A 24,139-nucleotide genomic window follows, 5' to 3' on the forward strand; every position below is an offset into this window, starting at 1 on the left:
AATTTTGTTTTTGGTAAGTTTGTCAAGGGTCGATGATACAGTGCATGGGCAGTTTTGTGTGTACAGACTTGTTATATACATGTCTGTATACTTGTGTTTTTAAATGATGTAAAAAAGGTACAGCTTTCTCAGCTTTTTCTCAACCATCCACATCACTTGTTCTCAAAGTGGGGTCCAAGGACCCCCATGGGTTCTTGTGAGGATTCCAAGGGGTCCCCAGAAAAAGGGGATTCCTTATGTTTTCCACAATTTCATCCATTAGTGACACAATTACAGAATGTATGACTATTAGGCCATTGGTTTCATACACTTTCTGTAACATAACATCTAAAAGCTAAATTCTATCAGATGGAGGACCCTGGGATGAAGTCTTATCAATCGGAGTGGATGGGGGTGTCGTGGTCTAATTTGTGTTAGTTTAGGGGTTCTCACCTTAAGGAACCCCTCTGGACAAGTGGTTGCTTGCTAATGGACTCTCGACCTTAATACACTGCAACCAGTAGCCCATACCTCACCAGTATGCATGCTTCTTTAACCATAGTATGCCTAGGCTCCTGCCTGAAAGGCAATAACCAGGGTTTAAATAAACCTCACATTCGGTACGTCATTGGCTGCGGAAGTGAAACAGTATGGCAAGCATGTTAGGTAATTTTGACTTTGAGTTTCATAATTTATGTTTGAATCTCTGTAATATGCCGAAACCAAGCTAGCAGGGGTAATCTGGAGTTGTCACTCATTTTAGGTATTTATTTTTCTATGCATGTGAATACCACTTTAGCAAATTGAACTTAGCTATTGGTGTAACTTTTAAGGAAAGTAATATGAAATCTCGGAATGGGAATTGTCCGCGAGATGAACCTGTCTGGACCTGAGGTCAGCATGGCACACTGAGCTAACCTTACTTTCTGGCAAGCATAAATGTTACTTATAACCAAACATGATTGAACACGTTGTTGTAATGCACGTCAAACTAATGCGTTTCTTTTGTGTGTATTGTCTTTAGTTGACACAGGTCCCTGAAGGAGCACCTAACCTATGCTTCCTCCACACTAGAGTTTTGTGGGTGTGATCTCAGCTCGCTGATAGCTGCCTGCCTGTTGGTTTGACGTTGAAGTGTACAGTGGGAACACTGTGTTGGTACAATGAACACCCCAGTGCATTTTTAATTTGAGCCCAGGTGGTGATGCTTCGTCTCAGGTGTGTAAATTCCTTCCTTGGGAGGCTTCTTCATGGGGGGGCAGCGAACCGAGACCAGGTTCTGGAGCAGCTGCGGGTTTGCTCCGCTGAAGACCAGGTGTTTGACGTGGTGGGCAAGAACAAGGCCAAACTCACAGTGAACCATGTCAGCAGGGCTGTGGGAATGCTGTGGCAGTTCCAGAAGGAAAAGCCGCAAATGCTCAGGACTGTGGAGCTCATCAAAAGCCACCCACAGTTCTTGACTCTCCGGGTTTTGGCGGAGAACAAAATTGCTCTTATGGATGATTTAATGTTGGTCAACATGCTTTACAGTTTCCTCAGGTACATAAAGATAAAGACACAGTTATTATAGACACAATAGTTGCAGTGTTATGTCTTTGAATCACAACATAGGAATGATAATGTACTGTATTACTGTCCGTCTTTTAGGTTGCATGTGGATCCACATGACTCTCTTGTTCAGCAGTTGGTTTCAGAAGCATGGCTCAGAATAGACAGGTAGGATGGCATTACATTAGTTTGAGTTGATGGGATGTAGGGCTAAAAACTTTCATTTTTGTTATTTAATAATCTATTTTCTTTCATTAATCAAGTAATTATAAAGTCTATAAAATGCCAAAATACCTGTCAACTGTCTTGTTCCAACCAATAGTCCTAAACCCAAATATAAAAAATACATTGATATGAAATAGAAAAAAGGTGTAGATCGCTACATTAGAGAAGCTGAAACCAGCAAGTGTTTGGCATTTTTTCTTTTATAAATTACTAAAAAGATAAATTATTATTAAAATTGAGTTGATGGGATTTCTTTGCAGATTTCCAATGACATCCCTATCCAAGTTTTCCATCTGTCTAAGTGATCAGCACCTTCAACACAGTCCTCTAATGGGCCACATCACCAGTATTGTGGATCAGAGGTTGTCTTCCATTGATGATGCCAGGTTGGTCATGAGACGGATAAGCTCAGTTAACAAAATTTGAATCAAATATAAGTACCTTATATTGTATGTTGACTCTGGTCATGTTTTCCCAGGATCCTAACCACACTGATGATCAGCATGTCGTCCCTGGTGTCTCCCCGGCTTCGTGATGCCCTGATTAGCAGGGCAGACCATCTCCTAGACACCATGGATCCTTCAAATTTTAACAACCCGCGGAGAGTGGTGCAGTTTCTACGCAACACCAAGCACAGTTACCGGCCTCTGCTGGAGAAGTGCAACAAGATCATCTTGTGCAACATTGTCAGACTGGACGCAGAAAATATCAGCATCATCATGGGGCTGTATCAGTCTCTGCAGTTCAACAGCTGTGACTTCAGGCTGGCTGTCAAACAAAGACTAAAAGAACTGATTGATTCAAGCACCGACCCTTTCTCCTTCACCAAACTGTTTGTCGCTCTGGCTCCGATGGCCAGTCAGGAGATCAGAGACGGGTTTGTATTAATATCAGTGGAGGGATCCATGAGTGGAAATCTAACTCTTTACAACAGCTCTTGAGTCACACGTCTCCAATGTGGTTTGATCCCTCTCAGGTTGGAGAACACTGCCCTCCTGTTGGCGGACGAGCTCAATGGACAACAGGCTTTGGCAATAGCTGAAGCTCTAGAAGAGATTCAGAGCAGGAATCTTAGCTTACTGAACAAGTGAGTTCATATCATATAGTTTTTTTTAAAGATATTTTTGGGGTATTTTCAGCCTTTATTTTTGACAGGACAGCTGAAAATATGAAAGGGGAGAGAGGGGGGGAATGACATGCAGCAAAGGGCCACAGGTCGGAGTTAAACCCTGGCCCGCCACGACAAGGAAAAAACCTCTATATGTGGATGGCTTCTCTACCAACTGAGCTATCTGGCCGCCCTCATATAGTTTAATAAATGGAGCCAATATATCGACCAATATCCACTTATTGGATATATATCAGTATTACCATATATCAGTACACTAATGACAAAAACCATTTCGTTATTGATCTTGATAACAGGCCCATTTAGGAGTTCCCCTGGGGCTTTTGATTGTGTACATGATATTTTTTGGCAGATGCATTTGTCATGAAATTGTAAATGTTCAAATTTGATGATAACGTCAAGGACCTCAGAATCAGCTTAATTGGCCAGGTTTGCGCTTACAAACAAGGAATTTGACTCCGGTTTATAATTGTTCTCAACAACAACCCTCACTTAACATATGATTATAAAAACCGAAAGGACAGTGAGAAATATCAAAATGATTTCTATTTCTGAGCGTTCAACCGAGTGACTGCTTGGGGAAAGAAACCGTGTTTGTGTCGGCAGGTTTTGGCGAACAGCGCCTTGTACCGCCTACCTCTCGCCTCGCGCTCATGCTGTCTTCAAAGTTGAGATTGAAAAGGAATTCATGACATTGGAAACAGCAGTTGACAAAATCTCACAACAAGGTTCATTCGTTCAGAAACATTGTCTTATGTCTTATCATGTAGTTTGCCCATCAGAAAGCTCTGACAGGTTTATTTGTTAATTGTAAAATCTCCCACTCAGGTTATATCTTGTTGAATGTCAAATTTCAGGCATCCTTATCATAATGTTCTGTACTTAATGTGTTTATGTGAAAAGATTCCACAGGTATTTAGTAAAATGTAATAATTCCAAAATGATTTTCCAGAATTGCATTGGTAATCCAAAGGAATCTTCATTGCTACAAGCCAGTGGAGGTGGCCAGAATCACCCAAGCTCTTTTTCTGCTGCAGTACCAGAACCCCGAACTCTTCACTAAACTAAGGAACATTTTGGTCAAGTAAGTGTTTATTTGTTCTAAAGAGGACATGTTGCTCCTCTCTTTGATTGAAACAGGCTGGTTACACTTTCTCTTACAGCTTTTTGCAGCGCAGCTTCTTTCCCTACGAGGTGACCATGTTGACCCGTGTTCTGTCCATGCTGCCCTGCCCGCGGCTTGACGACAGCGTGATCTCGAGGGTGGATTCGGTTGTGACCCAGTGCAATCTCAATGACCTCAACACCATTTCTTTCGCCGTGGCCAAGTGGGTGCGCAATGATCCCTCCTACCGCCACAACACTCCCAGCAAGTACGTCCGTCTGCTGCAGACCCTGAACCGTTGCGGGCATGAGAGGCTGCAAAAAGCCAACCGGCTGGACTTGGTGCTGGAGGAGCTCAAGTACATTTCGGGCGAGTGGTTTGAGGAAATGCTAGTGGAAGAGACGATGGTCACGTTGAAGAGGATGATGGACCAAATAAACTGGACCAATGTGCCGGAGCTGGCCCTCTTCTTAACCAGGATAAATCACCTCTGCCCTCCCCTGATGGACCGTATCGCCACTATGGCAATTAAAGACATTGACAAGGTGCCCGAAGAGACATCACAATGTGTTGAGTCTGGAATAATTAAATATATATTAAGCATACTTTTACCTGTATCCTTTTTCAGATTCACCACTCTGCAACCTATGCTACCCTGCTACCCTTCTCTGTCCTGAATTATGATCCCGTACAAGCAGACGAGTTGTATGATGTTTGTATTCAGCGCTTCACGCCTCATATCAGTAAGTCAATCAGTTTACACTGACTTTTTTTCTGATTTTAAACTTACTCTAACACCTTTCCCTCTTGTGTTTGTAGGGTCCTTTGACCCACATCTGCTAGTTCTCCTGGCTTACACTTTGGCTGTGGCCGACTGTTTTCCTGAGGAACTGGTCAAAGAAATCTTCAGTATAGACTTTCTGGGAAAGCTGGATGCCCAACTAGAAAGTATGTCCCCCACATTGAGTGCAAATGTGTTCTATTCATATATAATTAACATGCATCTTAAGGTGGAAGCACTTCACAGTTCAATAAGATTAGTTGTTGTCCTAAACTTCTTACAGCTCTACCTGACAACCTAAACATGCGGACCAGGTTACGCCTCATGGAGCTCAATCGTGCCGTGTGTCTTGAGTGTCCCGAGTTCCAGGTGCCCTGGTTTCATGAGCGCTACTGCCAGCAGTTGCAAAAGAAAGGTAAAAAAGATGCACTGGTTTAGGTGGGGAAAATGGAATTCAATTAAATATGTGCTGCTGTCATTTTGCTGTCAAAATGGGTTTTGTTTTCTTCAGGGAATGGCACTGTGAGTCCTGTGCAACAGCAAATCCACAAAATGCTGGGCGAGGTTCTTGGTGGCATTAACTGTGTTCGAGTAGCAGTTGTCACTCCATATTTTTACACTGCAGGTAAGTATTATGGGGGGGGGATTTCCATCTCAATATTAAAAACTAATTAGATGATGTTTTATCACACCTATTCTAAAAAAAAGTCTGCACCTGAGGAAACATGAAGCTCATACAATGGGTAGCCCCTTCACTTGCCATGCATCAAGTCAATTTATACGGATGGATACAATTTTTTTAACTCTTAAACACAAGATGTAAGGTAGCGGTCACCTTATATTTCCGTCAGAAGTGTAATGTGACCATGTTTTGCCTTTACAGACTTTGAATGCATACTGGACAAACATCTGCAGCCGTTGCCCTACAGCGAGCCCAGCACGCTGCAGATCTCAGACAGAGGACAGGTTCACTGGGGGACCAGCTCAGTGGAAAACATCAGGGATGAGCTGCCACCTGGAGCTCAGCGGTAGGGATACATCAGAAAACAACCTGAATAATAAAGATGAATAAGTAGACCTATCAGAAAGGAATGAGGTTTGACATCCTGCTTTTACTGTATCACTCAAGAGTTGCTGTGAACTTCCTGGATTCAAAGTCCTTCTGCAAGAACTCTCACCATATGAAAGGTGAAGCCCTGATGAGAAAAAGACACCTTGAAATTCTGGGATATCGTGTGGTTCAGGTGAGACACCGTTTTAGATATCATGCGTTGGGGCGCCCGGGTAGCTCACCTGGTTGAGTATGCGTCCCATGTACAAAGGTTCAGTCTTTACCACAGTAGCTGCAGGTTGGATTCCGACCTGTGGCCCTTTGCTGCAGGTCATCCCCCCCTCTCTCCCTAACCCGTGTTACGCTGTCCCGTCAAATAAAGGCCTAAAAATATCTTTAGAAACAAAAATAAGAAAGATTACATGCGGTGATCATATTAAATGTGAGTAAAACTGAAATAATTGTTTTTTTTACAGATCCCCCACTTTGAATGGAACTCTATGGAGCTTTCAACACCAGATGCCTGGAAGGACTATCTAAAGAAGAACCTATTTAGAGAGCTTTCTTCTTGATAGCCTTATTTATTGACTAATGAAAGTAATGTTGCATTTAACGCTTTGACTGTGTTTTAAAAACTATACAGCAAGTGTTCCTTACTTTATTGAGCCAAAGTTGACATGAATCTACGGCGTTCATGTTAAGTGAGATTGTGTGTTATGTGCTTTTGCATTAAAATGAGTATTTTTAATAAAATATAAAGCTTCATTCATTATCAGTGTTGCTCAACAAACTGTCTATCATGCATTTTGCTAGAATAGTCGATATACAGAGCATCAACAGGAGCCAAGGTTTCCATCAGTCCTCTTCAAGAGTTTTCTTTACTAATTCGCACAAATATTTAAATTATTTGCAGAGCTTTTGAACGTGAACATAGGCAGACATTTTCCCAAGGCTACATTTTATCCCTCACATATGTGACATATGCAGATTATTTTCATACATTAAAAAGGCCTTAACATTTAACTTAACCTTTGTAAGTTTAGTCCAATCTGTTCTGACTATACTAGTGGCTTCTCATACATCAGAATTAAAACATTTTAAGTGAAACTTGTCATGACAGCGCCACAATATTTTAAATAATAATAGCCTTGTAGTATTACTTGAAAAGGTCAAACATACATAGTAAGCCTGTGGAGATGTTACACTAAAGAGTTACAAGGTACATGTAACTGAATTGAAGAAGAACATTTTCAGATAAAAAGAAGAAAAACATTTCTATGCAAACCAAACCTAACCAGCTTACAGTAACAATAATAAAAACTCGTAATGAAGGGGTGAAAGTGGGGAATTCTCAACAAGTGACGTGTTTTAGATTTTTTTTGTTTTAGATCAGAAACAACTAAGCCTGGTCCGTACGACAAGCAATAAGCCAATTAAAACTACAACACATTCCATAGAAAAACACACAGAACAGGCAAAGAGGACATGATATGTCAAAATACAACAAGCCACTAAATAAGAGCATGTACATAATAGTATTGCCTACAGTAGTAAAGTGAAAAGTGCTTTATATGTCCCTGGCTTGTTGTTACAGATGGGGCATTCTGGCTGCATTGAGACGCATGGACACACAGGAGGCTCCAGCTGCATAACGCATCTCTTTGATCATACCAGTCCACTCTTTCTTGTCATCTTCATATCTGTTGAGACAGTTAACACGTCACTCTAACACAGCGTCATTACTAGTATTATGAGAGCCATCATTATAAAAAGAGAAAATTGGGCAAGATGACATTGTTCTAAACCACATTATATTGTGACATGTAATCCAACAAAATCAACACATACAGCCAAATGTCGATGATTTCACTGGGTGCGCATTCGTTCTCGCTCTCCACCAAGGCGAAGCCTCCAACAGTGTACAACTGCCCTCCACAGCTCACCAGGTTGACTGAACTCCTCTCCTGGGGCAACTCTGGGAAGGGTGACCACCTGCAACAAGGTACACTAGGCTGTATTAATGCAATATCTCCATGTTGTTTGTTTTTTCTTGTCCTTAAGAATCTCAGCAAGAGCTCCTTGACTTTTTCTTTGAATGATATATTAAAAGGTATATAAAATAAAACATATATTGTATATCTGCTACACAAATTCTAACACTTTTTTTCATTTGTGCCTTTTTCTAGATGCCTTCTCTTTAACCCTTGTGTTGTCCTCGGGTTAAACTGACCCGTTTCAAAGTGTTTCATATCAGAAATATGAATTTCTTTCAACCAAATTGTCAAAAAATAACATGGATGACTCCATATGTTCTTCAGGTGACATTAATGATTACTTTCATGGAATGTTTTGAGTGTTTTATTTAATCTTATAGCATTTGAATTCTTTTTTTTAATGGTTTCAAAACAGTATCCGGACTAAACTTTGACATCTACCCATCTGTGATCCACTCAACATCCTCTGATCTTAACTAGTAGTGAAAATAATTCATATTTTCTGCTTTTTTAACTAAAAATGTATGTAAAATTTGATATAAATGAGGTTTGTTGACCATGAATTACAAGAATAAGTGTGAAATCTATCATTAAACCAGCTCAGGTTTTTAAAAAAAAGCACCAAAAGCTGGAAAAAGTGAAAAAATAAATCAGATTAAAGCTGCAAGCAGCGATGGAGGGCCCTCGCTAACCCGCGCCAGTCGGGGTTACTGGCGGACGCCTCCCCTTGCGACCGCGCATTTGCGCGTCACTCGTACCCTGAAAATTGTCGCCAATGAAAAGTGAACTCCCTGCTGAGTTCACTGATACCTCACACAAGCCTATACGTCATACACGTCATTATCCGTGAAAGGGGGCGTGGCCGCATCATAAGAGGGCGTGTCAAACATCACCAATGAAAAAGGAAGTCTATGCTGAGTTCATTGATACCTTACACAAGCCTATACGTTATACAGGTCACTATCTGTAAAAGGGGGCGTGGCCGCATCATAAAGGGGCGGGTCAAACATCACCAATAAAAAAGGAAGTCTCTGCTGAGTTCATTGATACCTCACACAAGCCTATACAACATCCAGGTCATTATCTGTGAAAGGGGGCGTGGCCGCATCATAGGGGGGCGGGTCAAACATCACCAATGAAAAGGGAAGTCTCTGCTGAGTTCAATGACACCTCACATAAGTATCTACGTTAAACGGTACAAATGTTATGAAAGGGGGCGTGGCCAGAATGACTGGGCGTGGTCATAATATAGGGTCCGCCTCACTATCACATGTAGACCACACGTTCTAAGTTTCATGTAAATCGGATGATGTTTGTCATACAAGGCATATTTCCTGTTGCCAGATGGTGGCGCTATCTCCAAAACTCCATATTGGCCTGTAGGTGTCCTTAGGCCGGGACTCTTGGTGTTTTGTGGAAATTTCAACGCAGATACGACAACGTACACTGTAGTTACAAGCCAATTTCATCTTCATCGCTAAACACCCAAAATGGCCGCCATGCCACGCCCACACCGTATGACGAAAAGTTTTTCTTTTAATAACTGTTTCATCGGTAACATCTTAGGTGATACACACACAAGTTTGAAGCTGATCAGATGAAATCTCTAGGAGGAGTTCGTTAAAGTATAGCACCTTGTCTTTTTAGGACTACTTCCTGTTGCCACTAGGGGGCGCTATGACTTGGAGCCAATAGCGGCGTGTAGATGTGGCCCAGGGGCGGACTCTGATGAATCGTGGAAAGTTTCAAACCAATCGGACAACGTACGCTCAAGTTAACACCCACTTCCTCTTCGGTGGCGAATCGCACAAAATGGCCGCCCGCCCACGGCCACGCCCTATGACGAAAGTTTTTCTTTTAATACTTTTCATCGTTAACAGTTAAGATGACACACACCAAGTTTGAAGCTGATCGGACGAAAGCTCTAGGAGGAGTTCGTTAAAGTACGACATGTGGAAATGGGCAAAATCGCACTCATTTTGCACATTCAAAACAAAATGGCGGACTTCCTGTTGGGTTAGGGGGGGGCTACCATGGAGTTTTATGTCCGCCCTGCCATGTTACATATGTGTACCAAGTTTCGTGACCTCTACGTTAAACGTAGTGCAGGGGCTGAATTTTCGTAATATTGTAGGTGGCGCTAGCGAGCCTTTTGTGCGCCTATTCCCGAAACCATTAAAATACGTAATTTTCACCAGACTTGATGCGACCGCCAAATTTGGTGAGTTTTTGAATATGATAAGTCCTCCAAAAAGGCAATTCATTGGCGGAAAAAGAAAGAAAGAAAGAATAATAATAATAATTAAGCTGCAAGCAGCGATGGAGGGCCCTCGCTAACCCGCGCCAGTCGGGGTTACTGGCGGACGCCTCTCCTTGCGACCGCGCATTGCGCGTCACTCTACGCTAAAAAATTGTCGCCAATGAAAAGGGAACACCCTTGCTGAGTTCATTGATCCCCTCACACAAGCCTATATGTCATACGGGGTCATTATCTGTGAAAGGGGGCGGGGCCGCATCATAAGGGGCGTGTCAGACACACCAATAAAAAGGAAGTCTCTGCTGAGTTCATTGATATCTTACACAGCCATACGTCATACAGCTCCTTATCTGGGAAAGGGGCGTGGCCGCATCATGGGGGGCGGGTCAACATCACCAATCAAAAGGAAGTTCTGCTGAGTTCTTGATCCCCTCACACGACACTATACGTCCATACAGGTCTTTATCTGTGAAAGGGGGCGTGGCCGCACCATAGGGGGGCGGGGTCAAACTTCACAAATAAAAAAGGAACTCTCTGCTGAGTTCAATGATACCTCACACAAGCCTGTACCTATTTGGGTTTTCAAATGTTATGAAAGTGGGCGTGGTCTAAAGTGACTGGGCTGGTCATAATATAGGGGCCCCCTCGTATCACATGTAGACCCACACATTCTAATTTTCATGTAACTCGGATGATGTTTGTATATAAGGCATATTTCTTGTTGCCAGATGGTGGCGCTATCTCCAAAAACTCCATATTGGCCTGTGGGTGTCCTCAGGCCTGGACTCTTGGTGTTTGTGGGAAATTTCAAGCAGATACGACAACGTACACTGTAGTTACAGCCAATTTCATCTTCATTGCAAACACTCAAGATGGCCGCCCTGCCACGCCACACCGTATGACGAAAAGTTTTTCTTTTAATAAATTTTTATCGGTAACATCTTAGGATGATACCACACCAGTTTGAAGTTGATGGATGAAATCTCTAGGAGGAGTTCGTTAAAGTGTACACCTTGGTCTTATAGGCGTACTCCTGTTGCCACTAGGGGGGCGCTAGACTTTGAGCCAATAGCGGCATGTAATGTCGTCAGGGGCGGACTCTGATGAAGTGGAAAGTTTCGAGCAAATCGGACAACGTACGCTCAAGGTACACCCCATTCCTGTTTCGGTGGCGAATCGCACAAAAGGCTCCCCGCCACGGCCCCGCCCTATGACGAAAAGTTTTTCTTTTAAAACTTTTCATCGTTAACATGTAAGATGGACACACACGAAGTTTGAAGTTGATCGGACGAAAGCTCTAGGAGGAGTTCGTTAAAGTACGACATGTGGAAATGGGCAAAATCGCACTAATTTCGCACGTTCAAAACAAAATGGCGGACTTCCTGTTGGGTTTAGGGGGGGGCTACAATGGAGTTTTATGTCCGCCCTGCCATGCTACATATGTGTACCAAGTTTCGTGAGTCTACGATAAACGCAGTGCAGGGGCTGAATTTTCGTAATATTGTAGGTGGCGCTAGCGAGCCATTTCTGTGCGCCTATTCCCGAAACCATTAAAATACGTAAATTTTCACCAGACCTGATGCGACCGCCAAATTTGGTGAGTTTTTGAATATGATAAGTCCTCCAAAAAGGCAATTCATTTGGCGGAAAATAATAAAGAATAATAATAATTAAAGCTGCAAGCAGCGATGGAGGGCCCTCGCTAACCCGCGCCAGTCGGGGTTACTGGCGGACGCCTCCCCTTGCGACCGCGCATTTGCGCGTCACTCGTACCCTGAAAATTGTCGCCAATGAAAAGTGAACTCCCTGCTGAGTTCACTGATACCTCACACAAGCCTATACGTCATACACGTCATTATCCGTGAAAGGGGGCGTGGCCGCATCATAAGAGGGCGTGTCAAACATCACCAATGAAAAAGGAAGTCTATGCTGAGTTCATTGATACCTTACACAAGCCTATACGTTATACAGGTCACTATCTGTAAAAGGGGGCGTGGCCGCATCATAAAGGGGCGGGTCAAACATCACCAATAAAAAAGGAAGTCTCTGCTGAGTTCATTGATACCTCACACAAGCCTATACAACATCCAGGTCATTATCTGTGAAAGGGGGCGTGGCCGCATCATAGGGGGGCGGGTCAAACATCACCAATGAAAAGGGAAGTCTCTGCTGAGTTCAATGACACCTCACATAAGTATCTACGTTAAACGGTACAAATGTTATGAAAGGGGGCGTGGCCAGAATGACTGGGCGTGGTCATAATATAGGGTCCGCCTCACTATCACATGTAGACCACACGTTCTAAGTTTCATGTAAATCGGATGATGTTTGTCATACAAGGCATATTTCCTGTTGCCAGATGGTGGCGCTATCTCCAAAACTCCATATTGGCCTGTAGGTGTCCTCAGGCCGGGACTCTTGGTGTTTGTGGGAAATTTCAAGCAGATACGACAACGTACACTGTAGTTACAGCCAATTTCATCTTCATCGCTAAACACCCAAAATGGCCGCCATGCCACGCCCACACCGTATGACGAAAAGTTTTTCTTTTAATAACTTTTCATCGGTAACATCTTAGGATGATACACACCAAGTTTGAAGCTGATCAGATGAAATCTCTAGGAGGAGTTCGTTAAAGTATAGCACCTTGTCTTTTAGGACTACTTCCTGTTGCCACTAGGGGGCGCTATGACTTTGAGCCAATAGCGGCGTGTAGATGTGGTCAGGGGCGGACTCTGATGAATCGTGGAAAGTTTCAAACCAATCGGACAACGTACGCTCGAGTTACACCCACTTCCTGTTTCGGTGGCGAATCGCACAAAATGGCCGCCCCGCCACGGCCACGCCCTATGACGAAAAGTTTTTCTTTTAATAACTTTTCATCGTTAACATGTTAAGATGACACACACCAAGTTTGAAGCTGATCGGACGAAAGCTCTAGGAGGAGTTCGTTAAAGTGCGACATGTGGAAATGGGCAAAATCGCACTTATTTCGCACATTCAAAACAAAATGGCGGACTTCCTGTTGGGTTTAGGGGCGGGCTACCATGGAGTTTTATGTCCGCCCTGCCATGATACATATGTGTACCAAGTTTCGTGACTCTACGTTAAACGTAGTGCAGGGGCTGAATTTTCGTAATATTGTAGGTGGCGCTAGCGAGCCATTTTTTTGCGCCTATTCCCGAAACCATTAAAATACGTAAATTTTCACCAGACCTGATGCGACCGCCAAATTTGGTGAGTTTTTGAATATGATAAGTCCTCCAAAAAGGCAATTCATTTGGCGGAAAATAATAAAGAATAATAATAATAAAGAATAATAATAATTCCTTCAGTTCCAATAGGGCCTTCGCCGCCTGTCGGCGCTCGGGCCCTAATAAAGAATAATAATAATTCCTTCAGTTCCAATAGGGCCTTCGCCGCCTGTCGGCGCTCGGGCCCTAATAATTCCTTCAGTTCCAATAGGGCCTTCGCCGCCTGTCGGCGCTCGGGCCCTAAAAAAGCAACAAAAACACTGGAAAAGCACAAAAGAATATTCATTTTCAGTTTTGACCTGGAAGGACAAGTTCATGGTTAACGGGAAGGCAACACAAGGGTTAAAACCATTCAAAGGAAGCAATCTGAGGATGAAAACACCATAGTTTGACTGCTCCCAGCCAGGATTGGGACCACTGACTTAAAGCATGCAAATATAGAAAAAAGCTGCAACATTTGATGAATATTTGATATATAAAAATTGGTAATAGCCAACTAAATATCTGAAAATAATTAAAAAAAACAGCTATGTCCAACACTTTAAAGGTGACTATACAAATTGTTATAATACAACCACATACTTGTTGGTTCCAAAGTCATAGGCTTCACATGCAGCTGTGAGGCCTTCCTCATTGACCCCCCCAGCAACAACGATCTTCCCGTTGTGGATAACTGCCCCAAACATGGATCTGGGCGTCTTCATGGAAGCCACTTCTTTCCACTCTGACCTCTTGTGGCTGTATGCAAACATCTTATTGGTTGCTTTACTTTACCAGAGAGACAAAACAGATGAATGTCAAGGGTTATGGTAATGTAAAAATAATATATTTTGACTTAATTTAATGTTTTGGCATTGCGATCTTACTTGTCATCGGTTTTTCCTCCAATACAGTACACCAGCCCATTCTCAGAGACCACACAGTGGCCGTGGATGTTCACGGGTAACTTTTTGGTTTGAGTCCATTTCATTTTTCTAAAAAAACGGCAGATAAAACAGATAAAATACACACCAGTACTTTCAATAAGACACATTAAGCACATCCAAAGTGAGTGTACTGAACTTACTCAATGTCATAGCACAGAACAGTGTCATGAGACTCATTGGACCGTAAATCCTTTCCTGCCACAGCAAAAAGGAGATTTTCACATTCACCTACAGCAAACAAACACCTGGGGGAGGGCATGGGTGGCAGAGCGATCCATTCAGCAGTAAGGCTGTCCAACTGAAAGACACATTTTAAGATATTTTGGAAAACCAAATGAAGTAATTACTTGGATGTGTTCAGAATATTTGCAATGTAAATTACAGTTGCATACCTGGTAGAAGTAACATTGCATTGGGTTTTCTTTGTCCTCTTCATCCACAAACAGCCCTCCCAACACATACAGATCGTTCTTCCTTGTTACCAGGCTGACGTGGTTTCGGGGGATCTGCTCAGCCATTGCAGCAAGCAAACATTCATTCTCCTGGGCATCATAAGCCACGGCAGCAGTGTCATTGATCATAAGAACCATTTCTTTGGCATACATGGCATATCTGCGGTTATCATTCAGATATCCAGGCAACTTTTCCTCCTCTCCTTCCTCATCTTTTCCCTTTTTCTTCTCAGGCAGCTTCCCTGCAAAGGCTTCCTTTATGACTTTGATTTTTTTGACAAGCTCAGGACAAGCCTTAATGAGGTCGTCCTTCTCTACCTTCTCCTTAAAGTACTTCTCTGGGAGCAAACGGAAACGAATGCATTCAAAGGCCTCCTCTAAGGATTTCATGCGCTTCTCTTTGTCTTTTCTGATCCACCTCATGAGGGTCTCAAACACTACTTCCTCCTTTTCTACATTCAATGCATCTGCTCCAATAATGGCAAAGAACTCAGGAGGAGCGAGCTCTAAGAAATCCTCATCATTTGCTATGGTCTCAAATCGATCAGCAATGTAATCTCGAGCTGCCATTGCCAGTCTGGCGCTGTTCAGCATCAGTCCCAGCCTGTAGATGGCAAGGCAGTTTTTCTTTGACAGCGTCTTCTGGAGATAGTTCACACAAACCGTGAACACTGAGGGAATCTGAAAGCGGTTGGCAGCAGCCAAAATATCCTGCACGTTGTTGTCGTTGATGTCAATCTCTGCTGAGTACATATGATTTACAATAGCCTCCATAACAAAAGGGTCCAGGTTCTCCAGAACAACCTCCATTTGATCCATTTCCTTGCCATCAGTTGAGAAGTACAGCTCTCGGAATAAGGACTACAAGCTGACAGAATTAGGCGATGGCAGGGGATGCTTCGGTCTTCAACCTTCAGGACACAGTCAATTAACTTATTCTCATTCAGGAGCTCTTTGAGTCCATCCTGCAGCAAAGTGCTCTGAAACAGACGCAGATCTTCCCTCATGCTTTGGGGATCCATTCTTTTAGGACAAAAATCGGGTGGAAGTGTTAATAACACTGTTCTAGCTGGTGAAGACAGAGAACTATAGGCAACCAGGTCTGAAGCCACTTCAATATAACTGTGTCCCCTCTAAATATAGCTAACCACCCCATCCATGAAGAATTCAGGTTGGCCAAATCGGAGAGCTCACACAGCTGTCATAGAGTAAAAACAACTGTGAAGCCTCGTCACCCTAGTGATTTGTAACAACACTGTTGTATGGTATGGTCACACAGAAATAGCCAATGACCCTTTATTTCTTTAACTTTTTTTTTTATCTAATAGGGTGAAATGAATAAATATGTATATATACATATATCAATCCTGTGTATTCTATAGACATCTACATGTGGAATGAGTCACAGTTCACAGTGAAATAATTTTTATTGAACTCTTCATTGCACTCATGCCTCTATATTGTTTCTGTTTAGAATATGTACATATTGTGTATATCTTAGTTTGTATATTTTTGTTTTGGTTGTTTTGTATGTGTAAGCACATCGGGAGCAGCGATGCTCCAAAGAAAAATTCCTTGTACGTGTCCTCATACCTGGCAAATAAAGCTGATTCTGATTCTGATAGTACTAAAAACTTAAGTACAGTGTGATTCAGTGTATGGATGTGACTCATACACAGGGGAGTTATCGAACAAGAAGGCAGGGTCAGTGAAGAGCTGCTGCCACAAGAGGAAACAGTTTGTCCTCTTTTTTACATTTTACTCTTTTTAAATACTTCAGAACCTTCTGCAGTTATGTAGACTGGCCTGTAATTGTGTTTCCACTAATGAATGTGTTTGAGATCAGTACAAACTTACGGCATTCTTGTTATTGAAATGTTTAAAAGAAATGTACACTCCAATGTCTATTTAAAAACATTTATTAACTTTAAACAATACATCCTGCATTATTATTATTATTATTATTATTATTATTATTATATGTTACATTCTAGTCATTACAAGAAAAGGTTTTACGCAAAATATCCTCAAAATAAACTTGTACTTTGGTGTTTTCTATTCTTTTATCAAAAAGTACCTATGCATAAACTGTACAACTTTTAACCTGACGTATAAATAAATGGGTTTCCTCATATTTCAGCTTATGACTTCCCACAATCCTTGAAGTGTGAAGCCATCCTTCAGCTTCTCAACAGCAAGGCCCAGCTCCTCAGAGAAAACCGGCTCACGGTCTTGTTGCTTTGGAACAACATTAAACAAATGAAAAAAATATAACACAACATACTATACAACATATTTTACAATTATAGTTGGTTAGTTCTGAGACTTTACCTTATTTCCATCAGCAAAGTAAGCCTGTGGGCAGGCAAAACACACAATTCACACATTAAAAAAACAAAAAATAAAACTGGGACATGTCTGTGATAATAGGCTATTGTCATCTGATGAGCACCGCTCCATAACACAAATGAGCACTAGGCAACATGAATTCCTGTTTGTTCATTATGCTGAAGGAGCTTTAGCTGGCAGCTATTCTGAGAGTCTTAAAACTAAACCATTGACTCCCAGAGGAGTGATGAGTGTAACTCACAGTGAAAGCGTCGGTCTGCTCATCGGGCTCAATTTCCACGTCATCGAAAGGCTGTTCCACCGTCAGTTCTTCCAACGGCTGGGGCTGAAATTATTGGTAGCACAAACAGCGCTATGACAACAAGATCAGCTGAACTAGTGAAGAAGCCAGCTACAATGGACTATTCAAAACAATTACAGGAATGTAGATACAAAAAAATAGCTGTGAAAATGGCATTGATTTAAAAATACAGTATTGTATAGTTGGTTTGTTTAGAGTTTCAAGTCTTTTTTCACGTTTTAATGTTTTACTGTTGAAGTGTTCAGGTTCATTGATTCTAATATTGTGACACCTACCTTTTCTTCCATTTCATAGTCCACTCCAAAAATGGGGTTGGCAGAGTACACCTTATGCAATGAGTTGATTTCCTTAAGTGCGTCTTGAAGCTTATCCACAGGGTCAATCTTAAACCCGAGCACATAGCCACCACTCTAAAAACATAAGTAAATTTGTGCACTCATACCCCAGGTAATAAATCATAATGTGATCAGTTCAGGTGAACGTGACTCAAACGGCAGAAAAAAAAACATTTTACCTGGCGTGAACTCTCTATCACCAAAGCCAATCCAAACTTTGAGTCTCTTATTCTGATGGACCACTAGATAAAAAAAACATGGAAATAAAACACACAATCACAACAAACATACTGTTACATTGTTTTTACAACTGAAACAAGATCATTAGTAGCAGCTCATATGCAACAGTACAGTGGTGTCTGTCTATGACTAAAGTGAAACTACTATTTCAACAAAAAAAAGTAGCTGTAGTGACACAGGGCTGCTGAGATTAATCACTAAACAAATATCATACAGACTAAAACAGGATGGATGCCCCTGCTGTGTGGATGTACAGTACATCAACCTAAAGGTTGCTCTGTGTCTCATTTTACACTTTTTGGCGTATTTATATTAAAAGTGCATTATGCAAGTGACAACCACACAGATTTCCTCTCTCACTCAGGCGCTCCTGAGCACATAACAGGTTTGTATGTTTTTATGACATTATACAGAGATGGTACATATCAATTTGGGGGACAAGCTTAATTTATGAATACCAATATCTACAGTATCTGGTCACACTATCAGTTGTCATTCAAATTTTGTATAATTTGTGACAACAACTTTCAAAATATTTTGAGCTACAAATTAGCAAAAAAAAACTGGAATCCTTCCATTAAAACCAATCAAAAGGCTGAGCACTGGATTAGTAATGTTATTTAGTGCATTGTACTTACAATCTGAAGGTAAGGAATGCTGACATTGAAGCTCTCGTTCATATTAGCATGCCACACAATCCGAACATTGGTGATAAAGAAGGTTCCAAGATTACCCTAAAAGAAAGTATTTAAAACACGTAAATACTTAGAGCAAGTCTAAGTATTTATGATGTCAGAGGAACTCTAAATAACTGTACTCTACAGAGAAGGAAAGAGGATGGTGGCCTTTCAGTTCCCAACTCCAAACATTATTTCTGGTCCTTTGTGTTAAGGCCCCTCCTCACTTGGTGTAACCCAGATGTGTGTGTTTGCTGCCGTACCTTAGAAGATGTCATGACAGAGCCTTGGTCACTCCATGATGTTCTTTTTGCCAATATCTCGAACGAACAGTGCAAGCTACACTTTGTCCCAATTATCTCTCATCTTATTAAAACTTGGAGATTAGCTGAAACATGCTGCCGTGTAGCTTGTAACTGGAACACTTTTCCCCCTTTATTTAATAATACAGCTCTCCTGATTGGTGGAAGGCCGATAACAGCCCCAAAATGGGAACAGAGGGGGGTTCATTGACTAAAAGACATTTTTAGCGAGGTTGGCTGGTTACCTTTTCCTAACTTGCCAAACACATTCAATCTACCACGCTCCTCTTTTTTCTTTTACCTTCAATTAAGATCAGCACTGAAGGCATATGGTGTCCCTTGATTGAGGTCTTGCTCATCCATCCTATCCAAAAGTTATTTACTGTGCAGCCTAAAAACTGTGATATGGTATCCAGGGCTTTATCTGCCCTTCCTATGGAGAGGATCATGCAATTGCCCAGGCCTCGTTTTTAACTTGCATGATGTATGGTCTAACAATCCAGAAGTATCTCGCAATCCAGACCATCAGATTCACCACAATTTCATACATAGCACATTTCTCACCCCTCTGAAAATGCACCAAATGAAAATAATTAACAGCCCTTTATGCACTTTCTGCCCAATAAAAGCACAAGGCACATTTCTTCACATAATCTGTGAGTGCTCTCCTGTTGGTCAGTTCTGGAACAATGTTGCATCCAAAATACCCACCCTGTTTAATGTTACTGTGCCTTTACTGTTTTGATTCTGAATGATCTGTCAGCCTTTCAGATCTCTAGAGCTAAAAAACGTGCTGTATTTGCTGGACTTACAGCTGCAAAGAGAATGAGTGCAACCCGTTGGAAACCACCTCATGACCTGTCTATCTGTGCATGGACCCTTTCCTTCCTGGATGTAGTTTAAATGGAACTCTCCACAGCACGCATTCATGGAGCGCCAGGAAGGACTCTGGACACTTGGCTGAGCATCGCCTTGTGCTACAGCCTTTGCATTAACTTGTATAAGTGTTTGGTCCCTTGTCTTGTGTCTGTCTATGTATGCGTCTGTGTCTGCTTGTGTTGTTTTGTCTTCCCTCCCTCCCTCCCGTCTATCCTCTCTATGTTTTTTGGTCCTGGGACGTGTTCCCAGCCCCAGTGTGTTGTTTGTAATTGTTTGTCATTATTTGGAATTTCTAAATGTATATGAAGGAATAAACACAAAATACTAAATTGAAGAAAATCATTTCGACAGACACTTTTGCATCACCCGTACCTGATCACTGGATAAATTCCAAACTCCGTTAATTTTATCATAAACTTGTTCTCGGGGCAAGAGCCTCAACTGCTTATTTTGAATGAGAGCAGCTCGCAATTTCAGGTCCCTGTACATTTTCGATGTCTCATAGGCCCTGTCACAAAACAAAAACAAAAATATTTAGTTATACATACAATTTACAGTATGTAGACTGTAATCATAGAACTGAACACTGCCTCAGCCAATTTTTTACCTGTGGACAGCAATAACAGAAGTAAAGAGCCGTGGACTCCCTGGGACAACATTGGTGAAAATGAACTCAAATCTTGTGTTGTTGGACTTTGTCAAGATGTAGAGCGCTTCAGTTTGGCCTCTCAGTTTCTGGAAAATAGCATTCAATTAATAAAATAGCATTGTTTGTCAGTCTCTATCACATTTATGTTAAGTTCTTTATTTATTATTTACTTCAATAACGTGCCAAAACAATGTTCCGTGTATTTGTCCTGGCAGAGAGTTTGAAACATTTTTTCCACTTTAAACTTGTGAATAAAAATACTTCACATATTTGACACAGACTTGTGTGTGTGAGGAACTACTTTGGACTTACTTGAAATAATAACATAACATACGCTTACTTACTGAGTTAGCGGTCCTCGTTGTGATGTTAATGATGGAGTTGTAACCCACAGCTAAAAAAACAAAACAGATTTGCATTTAGGTTGAAAGTTGTTTTTTTAATAGGAATTCCCACACTTGGCTTCTTCCAGTCATCTTGACTTCACACTTTGTTACTATGTACTTGGAAATGTGAGCACTGAAAGTAGAGTAAGAGCCTCAAGACATATTACTGTGTTTATCAGGATTTTCATTACCCATCTATAAATTGCACAAACTGTCAACAGACTGTCTGTCTGTCATTCAAAGCAGTTTTTCCGATGGATTTTAAATTTGACAGGTGTCTTGCTACGGGCACGAGTAAGTGCAGTGCCAAGTTGTTTAGATTAAAAATGCAAAAGATATCATTAAATGTATATCGGTAAAGAAGCACACACATACACTCTAGCCGCTGGCCACTCCCCCTCTCACACTGCCCGCTGACTGAGCAGACCAGCAGCAGCCTCTTTTTCTGCTTTCACTGTTAGCAACATGATTGGATATACCAAACTTACTTTTCTTCACTTTCCTGGAGCACGGACGGATATCTGAAAGGAACATCGCGACTGTTGTGTGGAATAAAGTTGGCTAAAAAAAAAAAAAGGCACTACGCTTTTCTGTGTCTACAAAAAGCCATTTGCCAGCACTAAATATCAAACAACAGTCAGACACTCTATAGTATTAAGTTGCTGTGAGCTGTAGACTGCATTAACCACTTCTAAACAGAGGAAGAATATCAGAGCTTATTCCTTCACAGTGCTGTGCAATGTGAGAAAACCTCAGAGCTAAACCGGGCAGACACAGCACTTTACATCAGACTCACCTGGGTTGGGTTCATTAAGTCTACTGCTAACTAATAACATTACCGTCGCCAAAATGTCCCTACGAATCAAATTCCCTAATTCACCATTCTGCAACGTTCTCTGTCAAGTAAATTTAGTAAGTCAGTAGTAGGGTATACAGGGGAGTTGCATTTGAAGTGGTTTGGGGTCTTTCTGTGAGTAATTTTGGGGCACAAGCAGCAAAACACTGCACTAGTTATCCTAAAGCACTTAGTAGTACTTGTAATACTCATTCACTGAAACACTTTAAAATCAAGTTGGTTGAACATACAACATACAGAATGACATCAGCTTCATCTCAACAAACGGTAAAAAATTATTTTGTATTGATTATTTAGAAATTGGTGGCAATGGTGTTTCACAAGATCTTAGTTCAGGTTTAAGCAAAAGAGAATAAATTGAGGGTGCACAGGAAAGTCATTTAACCTACAGTAACAACATATTTAATTTGTTGAAGATGTTCAAATAATACAACTTAATAATGTTATTCAAAAACCCTTCATTTCCAAGAGAGGGTAGACATGTTTTGCCGATGTGCTGCTGGTGGAGAGAGGCAAACAATAAAATAAATAAAGGGCATTTAATCATGAAGGTGTACTCACACAAATTGACTCTTGGCAGGGCCAAAGAATGCCAAATGATTCTCAGGTTTGTTACCAACAGTCGTCCTGCAAAAAAATGGACATCAACACATTTCACATTGACCAGCACACACAAGCTTGCGAAGGTAGTTTTAACCTCCAAGACAGCCAACTACCTCGATCTCCGTTGTTTCCTTTCGTGTCTTCTATGGAGTCCAGACAGTCTATTAGTGCTTCTCCTGGACGAGTTTTCATCTGCCTTTGTACAAGGAAATTAGAAAAGTATCTACAGATAGTTCCAATATACTTGCATCTCCCTTGCCTGTGTTACGTTATAAAACAAATTGTGGCTTATTCAGAAACAATATTGCTCTCATATTTAGCTAGTTTTTACACTGTGCTCTCACTGTAAAGGCTTTTTTTTATTTCATCTCTATCATAGTTTTAATGTTAATCTGTATTTGTATTTTTCACCAAAAGCCCTATAGGGACAAGTGTCGTTAATTAGCTTCAGTTTACAACACTATCAGATCATCATCAGAAGACTATCCAGCATATCTGTTTTTTGTATCGGTCCCCATAAAATATAAATGGATCGACGGATTGATCAGTGATAGTGTATCACAACTGGTTAAGGTTACACAGTAAAGCTGTTAATTATTATAACGTCAATCTATGACATCTAGCTATGCACTAAAACAAATATGGCATGAAGCTACCGTAAAACGTTGTACTCGACCATAGACCGTTAATATATACGGTCTATGTACTCGACAGACTCTAAAGCTAAACACACATCAGTCTTGTATTAGCAACAGCCAAAAGAACGTAGCTAGATAGCTAGTTTATCTGACGTTACCATTGGTTAGCCAATTAGCGAGCGAGCTAACTAGCTAACTAGCTCGCTCGCTAATTTAGCTTGTTTGTACGATGGTGAAATAATTCCCAAACTATTAGCTACAGTGAAGAAACTTACTGTGCGGTTATATCGAATCTAACGTCTCTGTCCTCCCAGAGAGCATCTAAAACAGATGACATGATTGCAGGTAATAAACCCTTCGGTTTAAGGTTAGTTTAGTAACGTTTACTAGCTGACTACTGTTGGTTTGCTAGCGTTAGCCAAATGTTGGACTGGCTAATCTGTGCAAGTGTCTCTAGCGTCATAATCACTGGGGCAACAGACGGCAAGCAAACGGGACAATATTGTAGACCTATTTTCGACCAATCGGAAAAGTTGTAGCAACATGTTTATACGCCATTATTATACATCTAGGCTATCTATAGTATGGACAAATCTGATTTCATATATAAATAAACAACAAAGTTTATTCATTGTTTATTTAAACGTTCCAATTTATCCTACTATTTGTTTTTTTGCCAGTGAGTACTATATTATTCAAAGTCTTTGAAATTGAAAAACTAAATGCATCAGTTACATTCATTTTACTTTTTATTTAATAGCCTTGTCAATAGGCCTTTTCACAGCAAACATTTTGAATTGTCATAGCAGGAAAAGCACAGGTGTTACTAATAACAATAATGATGGCTCTCTTCCAGTCAAGTTTCTCAATAATCCCTGACAGTGAGCCAGCGTTCACAAGAGCAGCTAAATGGAATTCAGCCCTCATTATTTTAAATTTTTTTACACTGCTTTCTGTGACAAAATGTTGGCTGTAAAAAAAAATCCAGCCAATTATCGCTGTTTCAGAGACATTGGCTGTTTCAAAACAGAGACAAAAAGTTTATATAGCCTAATAGAGCCATGTTTGTGACCTTCAAAATGGCCTTTGCATTGTGAAACATTTACCACTCAACATGTTGACTCTCTCCCCCACCATGACTGTGAAGTGGAACGCTCCTAACCCATGCAAACCATTTCCCCCCAGTGGGAATCTTGATAGTGTTCTATGCTCTAGTAATGGCA

At 41.2% G+C, this 24,139-nt stretch overlaps 3 protein-coding genes across 6 annotated transcripts; 1 reads left to right on the plus strand and 2 right to left on the minus strand.

Annotated features, from left to right (window-relative positions):
* The first annotated feature begins 567 nt into the window (after positions 1–567).
* Positions 568–6,390, plus strand: fastkd1 (FAST kinase domains 1). 4 transcript variants are annotated; one of them, XM_032528930.1, is made up of 15 exons: positions 568–645; positions 1,004–1,518; positions 1,627–1,695; positions 2,013–2,138; positions 2,231–2,629; positions 2,729–2,839; positions 3,834–3,965; positions 4,045–4,531; positions 4,615–4,729; positions 4,806–4,934; positions 5,051–5,182; positions 5,279–5,392; positions 5,651–5,795; positions 5,897–6,011; positions 6,295–6,390. In XM_032528930.1, exons 2-15 carry the CDS (start codon positions 1,184–1,186, stop codon positions 6,388–6,390), a joined length of 2,505 nt encoding a protein of 834 aa, XP_032384821.1. In that variant the 5' UTR covers positions 568–645; positions 1,004–1,183. The 4 variants fall into 4 exon arrangements, with proteins under 4 accessions (XP_032384821.1, XP_032384817.1, XP_032384819.1 ...); XM_032528926.1 differs by having other exon boundaries at positions 620–873; XM_032528928.1 differs by having other exon boundaries at positions 620–742.
* Positions 6,391–6,679: 289 nt separating this feature from the next.
* Positions 6,680–15,814, minus strand: klhl41a (kelch-like family member 41a). The gene is given in 7 exon segments (XM_032528946.1): positions 6,680–7,518; positions 7,667–7,810; positions 13,906–14,091; positions 14,190–14,297; positions 14,390–14,547; positions 14,642–15,555; positions 15,558–15,814. Coding segments are annotated over 7 exon segments (1,788 nt in total). The 5' UTR covers positions 15,724–15,814; the 3' UTR covers positions 6,680–7,406.
* Positions 15,815–16,762: 948 nt separating this feature from the next.
* On the minus strand, positions 16,763–23,404 carry bbs5 (Bardet-Biedl syndrome 5). Its single transcript, XM_032528991.1, has 12 exons — positions 23,192–23,404; positions 22,392–22,474; positions 22,237–22,302; positions 20,778–20,827; positions 20,392–20,519; positions 20,157–20,292; positions 18,565–18,660; positions 17,866–17,928; positions 17,627–17,761; positions 17,292–17,375; positions 17,033–17,056; positions 16,763–16,939 (listed from the first exon to the last, which is right to left on the minus strand). The coding sequence occupies exons 1-12, from the start codon at positions 23,251–23,253 to the stop codon at positions 16,838–16,840; spliced, it is 1,029 nt and encodes a 342-aa protein (XP_032384882.1). The 5' UTR covers positions 23,254–23,404; the 3' UTR covers positions 16,763–16,837.
* Between the last annotated feature and the right edge of the window lie 735 nt (positions 23,405–24,139).

The sequence above is a fragment of the Etheostoma spectabile genome, chromosome 11, assembly GCF_008692095.1.
Source record: "Etheostoma spectabile isolate EspeVRDwgs_2016 chromosome 11, UIUC_Espe_1.0, whole genome shotgun sequence".
Classification (NCBI taxonomy): Eukaryota; Metazoa; Chordata; class Actinopteri; order Perciformes; family Percidae; genus Etheostoma; species Etheostoma spectabile.